The sequence below is a fragment of the Phalaenopsis equestris genome, unplaced genomic scaffold (genome assembly GCF_001263595.1).
Source record: "Phalaenopsis equestris unplaced genomic scaffold, ASM126359v1 Scaffold000345, whole genome shotgun sequence".
NCBI classification, from domain to species: domain Eukaryota; kingdom Viridiplantae; phylum Streptophyta; class Magnoliopsida; order Asparagales; family Orchidaceae; genus Phalaenopsis; species Phalaenopsis equestris.
The window spans coordinates 45,623-53,386 of NW_018164787.1; the positions used below are offsets into that span (position 1 = coordinate 45,623).

The 7,764-nt window shown below is 33.7% G+C and overlaps 1 protein-coding gene across 2 annotated transcripts; it reads right to left on the reverse strand.

The window, feature by feature from the left end:
- Window positions 1-4,382: 4,382 nt before the first annotated feature.
- Window positions 4,383-5,630, reverse strand: LOC110025961. Of its 2 annotated transcripts, XM_020726672.1 has the most exons (3): window positions 5,320-5,630; window positions 4,792-4,837; window positions 4,383-4,687 (listed from the first exon to the last, which is right to left on the reverse strand). In XM_020726672.1, exons 1-3 carry the CDS (start codon window positions 5,427-5,429, stop codon window positions 4,592-4,594), a joined length of 252 nt encoding a protein of 83 aa, XP_020582331.1. In that variant the 5' UTR covers window positions 5,430-5,630; the 3' UTR covers window positions 4,383-4,591. The 2 variants fall into 2 exon arrangements, with proteins under 2 accessions (XP_020582331.1, XP_020582330.1); XM_020726671.1 differs by having other exon boundaries at window positions 4,389-4,837; window positions 5,320-5,626.
- Between the last annotated feature and the right edge of the window lie 2,134 nt (window positions 5,631-7,764).

Sequence of the window (7,764 nt, forward strand, 5' to 3'; positions counted from 1 at the left end):
TTAGAAGGCTACAATACTCGGAAGACGCGGATACATCAAAGACCTCAGAAGGCTACATACCTCAGAAGACATAAGTACATAAAAGATCTTAGAAGGCTACAAACCGCAGAAGCTATCAGTTCATTTCAAGCTCTTATCAGGCATAAGCCCGAGAGAGCATAGTCTCAAAATGCACAAGCTGCAAAAGATACGCGATTCTCCATTTTATAAAGTATGTACTAAATTTGATTAAGGAATTTCATATGATTTAGAAGCCACACCAATCTAAGAAACAACGTCAAAGACATACAAGAAATATATTATCATCATTTACAAATGTCACAACAGATAAGTAAAAGGACTATAATGACCAACAAGAATTGATACAAAGGCTATAAGAGATATCACTGCTAAAGAAGCATGAAAATTCCTCCCTCAAAGCGCCGCGGGAAAACTCTAGCATTTTTTCATCTTCACCAATATGCGCAGAAACAATAAGTAAGAAGATCTCGTTGATCTGTTATTAGGGTTTGGAGTGGTAAATGAGCTGAAATGTTGTTTCGTTTTGAGTTATGGGAGAAGGGAGCTTGTTAATGAGATAGTTTGCAGTTATGATGGCTTCAGTCCAGAAATTTAGGAGTGGTGTTGTGTTGAGAAGTGTTCGAGCAATTTCAACTATGTGTCGATGTTTACATTCATCGATCCCATTATGTTCGACAGTGTAAGGACTACAAAATTGATGTGAAATATCATGGTTTTGTAAGTATATGAGAAGAGTATGAGATTTATATTCCCCGCCACCATTTGAGTGGAGGTATTTAATTTTTTTTATTGAGGTGAGTTTGTATGTGTTGATGCAATATTATAAAATATTGAGTGACCTCAGATTTGTGTCACATGGGAGTGCACCAACAAAAACATGAACAAGCATCTATAAAAGTGACATAGAAAATATATCCTTCAGTTGAGGGGTAAGAAAAGGGGACCCAAACATCAGAGCATATTAGGTCAAAAATAACATATTTCGTATCACTGGATGTAAACTTCAATTTATGACTCTTATTTTGTTAGACATTCTTGACATGTAATGAAGTTGTGGGAATCTTTAAATGCAGATTATGTTTTGAATAAGAGATATAGTCATGTGATGGGGTGGTCGAGAAGCCGATGCCGCATTTGAGAGGAGTCCAGAGAGTGTTACAGAGCGGTTGTGTGGTAAAGTCCTTGTTTAGCTGGGCCAGTCAAAAAGAGTTTCTTGATTTTGTTGGCTTGAATGCAGAAGTCGTTCGCATCAAAAATAACCTGACATGCATTATCTTTAGCCAGCTTTTGAACAGAAATAAGATAATGGGAAAGAGAAGGAGCACGTAAGAGAGGGATAAGATGAGCTTACGGTTTAGAGTGGGGAGAATCCCCTTACCGGTGTGAGAAATTTTTATGGATTGGTCGTCGCTTACCACAATCTTGTTTGTACCGTTGTAGGAAATAGGATGTTGAAGATGTTGTATGTGGGGAGTTATGTGTGTCGTAGCACCTGTTTCCAGGATCGATTCTTCAAGAGAATGTTGGATGTCAATGCGAAGGGCTACGATTATGGAAAGAGCGTTTCTTATAACATATTTGACATGTGATGCAATTTTTTGTTTGATATTTTGTTTGAATTGTTGAGATATGTTATTGGGAACCTGTTTTTTTTAAATTGTGTTGTTCATTTTGAGTACCTTCGTTTTTGTATGTAAGAAGTGTCGATGGTTGGGAGACCTGTTAGCTTCGGTTGTGAGATGATAACCTTAGCTATAAAGAAGAGAATAGTAGGTTTCTAGAGAGATGGGATTCAGTTGGGAATGAATGGCAGTCTTGAAACCCTAGTAACTTGGGGGAAGACCGTTTAAGATATAGCGAATGATGTCTTCATTGTCAATTTTGCATCCAGCGGCTGTGATATTGTCTACCATTGTTTTGACAGTAGTGGGATATTCTTGCTTTGTGTTGGTTCCCATCGATATGTGATGAAGCTCGTTCTTGAGCTGAATCACCCTTAAGCGATTGGCGAACTGAAAACGGTTTTCTAAAGAAATCCAGATGTTGACTTTACTTTTAAGATGAATAATATATGATATGATATGGGTGGAAATTGTAGACATGAGAGCAGCCCCAAGAATGTGATCCGCTAATTGCCAAAGAAGGAATTTATCCATTTCTTCAAGGTTACCAGGTTGTTCTTGATTGAATCTTGGAGGAATCTTGGTATGGGGATCGAGTAAAGGACAAAAACCATTTGCATAAAATACCTTTTGAATCTGGACTTTTCAGATGGGATAATTGTCATAAGATAAGCTTTGATTGGTCATAATCTTGATGTGAAACAACAAGAATTTGAGAGAAGTGGGAATGTTGGTTTCTTTAATTTTGGAGAGGGTAATGGAAGGGTGAGTGGTAGATTGTGAGGTGTTTTGTGAGGAGTCTTCCATGTTAAGGGAAAGGAAGGGAAGAAGGTGACAGAGGAGCGAGAAGATTCACACCTCAGGTAGAGTTCTTGGAAGAAGAATAGGTAGAGAACCGAATGGCTTTGATACCATGAAGAAGAAAGGAAAACATAGATGTTGGAGCTAAGTCAAAAGAAAAGATAACTCTAAACAGAATTCTCTTATTCACCTTATACACTTACAATTACAAATAACTCTTTATTTATATTGTTTAATACAGGGGTAAAACTGGAAGTCCATAATACAAAAGATAAAGATAAAGTAAGCCAGCGCTGGGGAGAATTAGGAGACGATGCCGATAGAGCAGTCCTAGGTAGGGCTGTCAAAAAGCTCGTTGTTTGCGAAAAGTTCGTGTTTGGCTCGTTAAGTAGCTCGTGTTCAGTTCGTTCGTTAAGTTAACGAGTCAAACATGAATAAGTTTTTAAAGCTCGAATTATAAACGAGTTGAACACAAAAAGTTCTTTGTTCGCTCGTGTTCGGCTTGTTTTAGCTCGAAATAAAAAAAAAATTATAATTATTTATATCATAATATATTACATATAATATATTACATATATTATTTATATAATAATATATTATATATATTTATATTTAAGTTTAAATCATAACATCTCATGTGGTAATGTGGTTAATCCCTTATTTTGTATATATTTTGTCCAGGTTCGAATCTCACATTTTACATCTATTTTTTTCAATTTAATTTTAATGAGTCAATTTTGAGCCGAACATGAACACACTGTTCATGAGCCAATTTCGAACACGAGGCGATTTCAAACACGAGCTATTTCGAACGAGCCAAACACGAGCCGAACACGAGCCAAGCCTGAGCTCGCTCAAGCTCGGCTCGTTTACAGCCCTAGTCCTAGGCAAAGCACGAAGGGAGAAGAGGTCATCGTCTTTAGCACAGGTATGATTCCTTGTTAGTGAGTATACATGGGATCATGAGTAAAATGACAGAGAAGGGGGTGGAGCGGGGTGCAGAGACTGGGCCATGGGATAGAAAATAGGAAAGAGGCTTAGGGATGACAGGAGCAAGGGTTGGGAATAACCATACTTTGATAACATGCTGAGAGTAAATAAATGTCTTAATCACTGAGAGGGCCACTTATTTATGATAGGAGAACCAATTACAAAGGAATCATGAAATAAACATACACCAATAATAATAAATGGGAATTTTTTTAAAAATAACATTCCAAGTTAAGAGGAATAAAGAATGGAATAAGAGAAAGAATTAAGTATGAAAATGGTTAAAACCAAAAAATAGTCTCTAACCTAGGCAGCCTTACCTTTATATTAATCTTCATTACCATTAATCTTTAATCTTCTACCATTATTTGTGACTAGCTTAAGAAATTCTCATCTCAATTCATTCTTATTTAAAGTTAAATCTAATTTACGCACATATTTATGCACAGTTCATACCAACATAAGCTCTACTTTACCCATATTCTGTTACAAAATGCCATGTTGATTATATCTATCAGCTTCAATGGAGCGTCTTATGCAATCCATAATACAAACCCAAACCACAAGTCTACCGTTAATTATTTTATCTGTAATTAGCGCAACTGATGCAATCCATAACACATTTCTCATTGCATTCATTTTAGTTTTAGTATGTGGCAATAAAAATATTCTTATTTCTATGATACTCAACTTGATTATAAATTTATTTCCCTATACTAAGGTCCAATAGTGAGTCCACATTTATATTGACAGTTAAGAAAATGAATTTAAGATCCTGTCAAAGGCTTGGTAACAAGTCTGCATTTCATCTGCATATGTAACTGAAAAAGAAAATAACCTCCATTTCCATCAGCAATTCTCAAACGAGAATACAATCTTTCTTGCTCTAAGTATTTTTTATAATGCTAGTTGTTGCAGTAAATATACAGAATATATGAGCCAACACAGAAGTTAAAAATCAACAATCTGTAAATATCTCTATAATTCTGGAACTTGAATGCCGTGCAAAGAAAAGCAAAACAGAAAGAATGGCTGTCAGAGTTACAATGCTAGTATAAGAATACTCTAAATGTTTCAAAAAAAAAAAAAGACTGCCTACCTAGCAACTCCCAAAGGAGAGCTCCTTATGTTGCTCAAGTTATCAATAACACCACTCTTCAATCAAATAATGAAAATTGGCTCTTCCCCTCAACAGCTACATCGACAAAGGTAAGGAATATCTCCCATCCCTTTTCCTTGCAAGCTTTCTCTGCCTGGAAAATCTCAGGCACGTTGGAAGAAGAATCCCAACACATATAGCTACAGCAGAAAGTCTATAAAGCTTGAAGTAGAAAGAGATGTAGGAAGAAATTATTACGAAGCAAAAGAATAGGGCAAATATCAGAGCCACAACAACATCCTTCCTGCAAAAAATAAATTCAATAATCACCAGTAAATCAATATTAGCAATTTTTATGTTTATGATGACAATTGTAAACTAAAACATCTATAAAAACGAGCTAATGGTTTCTTTATGATGACAATTGTAAACTAAAACATCTATAAAGACGAGCTAATGGTTTCTCCTAACAATAACTAAAAAAAAACAACAACAAAGCCTTAATCCCACTACGTGGGTTTCTCCTAACAATAAATAAAAAAGAAAGATCCTATCAATATGGAAAATTTCACATTCCGGATCGAACAAAAAGAAATTTTAAGGGTATACTGAATTTCAGTCATTTGAATCTTGAATCTTTTAAATAGTAATTCATAAATGCAATGTAAGCCCACTTGCATAAGTTTCATGCATCGATGTTACAGTGAAGGATAATACTCCGGTAAAAAAAAGGAAGTCAGAAGAAATTCAAGTTATGTCAAACGATAAAAAAGAAATGAAGATGACCGATTCCTGATCTGGGGCTTTGGAGAAAAAATCAGCAGAGCGGCCCACTTGCGTTGGGATCGGATCTGATATTCTCTCAACTCTTCCACCAGCTGTGATCGTGTGATCATCTCTATCACTCCTGTCGCCGGAGATCCGCCGCTTCCCCGGCCGAAACCAGCCGATCTCTGCAACAAAAGGGCGACCCCAAAACAACAAAATTCAAAAAAATTAAAATAGGCAATACAGGTTGTGCTCCCTCGCGGGAGGAATTTAAGCAATTTTGGCAACTCGCTTCTTGACCAACTTCGAATCCGATTCGATGCCGAGATAATGGAACCATAAATGTTAACCCCCCACACCTTTAGCATATGACTTTTAGGAGATTTAAATTTTTATAAACAAAAAATTGCATATTTACCTGCACGGTGGTTGAGGTTGTAATTTGCACCATGACATCACATTTTAGAATTTTCTATATATACATATATATATATATATACATACATACAAAATTCTCAGTTCGAATAATAAATGTTTCGGATTGTAATTCAAGGTCATTCAAGATTCTGATTCCAACAAGCTTATATTCAAACTGACTCTCTCAACAATGTGAGCCCAATGAATCCAAAATTGATATATATATATGAAGTTTCCGTAGCAGCTTCAATGTGTAACTCTCCATATTTGTGCATAAATTGATTGACTAAACTAATTACTGCAAATATAATAATGTTTGAGATGAATGTGGGATAAGAAAATTAGTTTTTCCACTAACATTTAATAACGTCCAATGTATATATCAACTTCTTCTTCACCAAGCTCTAATTTTTATCTTGTTTCAGTTATAATTTCACATGGCTTGCACTTTATCATCTTGATATCTTTTAACAAGTTCATAATATATGTTTTTTGGGAGAAAAATTTCTTTTGTTAAGATCGAGTCACTTCTATTCTTATGAGGTGTTTTAGCTTACATAATTTTTTAACTTTGAATTCTTTATCAAGTTTTTTTTTTTCTGAAAGCTTATTTCTCTTTATTATCATCTTCTATAATAATTATATCATCAAAATGCACTCAAGATTGATTTTCTGTCATCAAGAGAGTATTTTAGGAAGAGATTATGGTTTCCTTGACTAAGTTTGTATCTAACTTCTTCCATAGTTTTTGTAAAACTATCAAACTAAGTTCTTAGTGAATGTTTTAATCCATATATGGCCTTTTTTAAGCTGCATATCTAATTTTCTTAAAAAACTCTTTATATAAACCAGTTCTTCAATGTCATCATATAAGAAGTATTTCTTACATCATATTGCTTTATGATATCGAAATGTAAATAGTATTTATTTTAGTAACGTAAACAAAAATTTCTTGATAATCAATCTCACATGATTGAGTATTTTATTTGTTACGCATCTTACTTTATATCTTTATCGGCTTTCATATATTTTATATTTTATTTTGAAAATTCATTTGCATCATTCCACTATTTCCCTAGCAATTCAATAATCTCCCATATATGATTTTTTTCTAAGTCATTCATCTATTCTCTCGTGATTTTCTTTTATTTTTTTTTATTTTTAAGTATTTCAAATAAAGTTTGTGAAATAGAAATAGGATTGATGTTAGCGGTAGCTAGAAATGTTTTAAAAGACATGTATAATTTACGAAATAAAGTGTATTGACATATATGATATGTATGAGTGGTAGTGAGTTCAGTAGTGTTACCTACTAATAATTTTGAGTCTTGAATTTGCTGGAGATTTTTGCTTGGCTTGTTCTTTCTTGTATATATATAAAGAAAGATAGTTGATATGAAAACATTCTACAAAATAGTTTAGTAGAGTTTTGAAAATGAATACTCAAAAGGATATCTTATTGATTAAATAGGAAGTTTTTAGAACAACTCTTCCCAATGCTATTTTGGTATTTGAATGTGCAGAAAAAGTATCCTAATCACCTCTAAAAAACGATGATTTTTTTGCCACTTCATTTTAGTGGGGGGAGTGTCAAGTAGGAATATTGGCGGATAATATCCAATTCTCTTAAATATATTATTATGTAATTAAAATAATCACGAGTATTGTTAATCCAAAAGTATTTGAAGGCATAGTTAAATTTGTTTTCTTATTAGGACAATTGTCACATCCTGAGTTCGAAAGACGGTATACTCCAGCAGTATAGGGTGTGATGAAATGAATTGAATCTGTTTTTGTATTATAAGAAAAAATATTATCTAAGTAATAACAAAAAGAAATGAGAAAAAGTTATACTCCAGCAGTATAGGGTGTGATGAAATGAATTAAATCTGCTTTTGTATTATAAGAAAAAATGTTATCTAAGTAATAACAAAAAGAAATGATAAAAAGCTTATTTTGCATAAATAAGAGCACAATTGATACAACTAAAAGAAAATAAGATAATCGAAAGAAATTAAAATGAAAATAAGGAAATAACTATCCAGA

Bases quoted from the DNA above. Each gene is read 5' to 3' on its own strand.
- LOC110025961 (XM_020726671.1), bottom strand. From the start codon at position 5,429: ATGATCACACGATCACAGCTGGTGGAAGAGTTGAGAGAATATCAGATC. The intron at 4,838-5,319 runs GTCATCTTCATT...TATTTTTTGCAG, and splicing joins AAGCCCCAGATCAGGAATCG to GAAGGATGTTGTTGTGGCTC.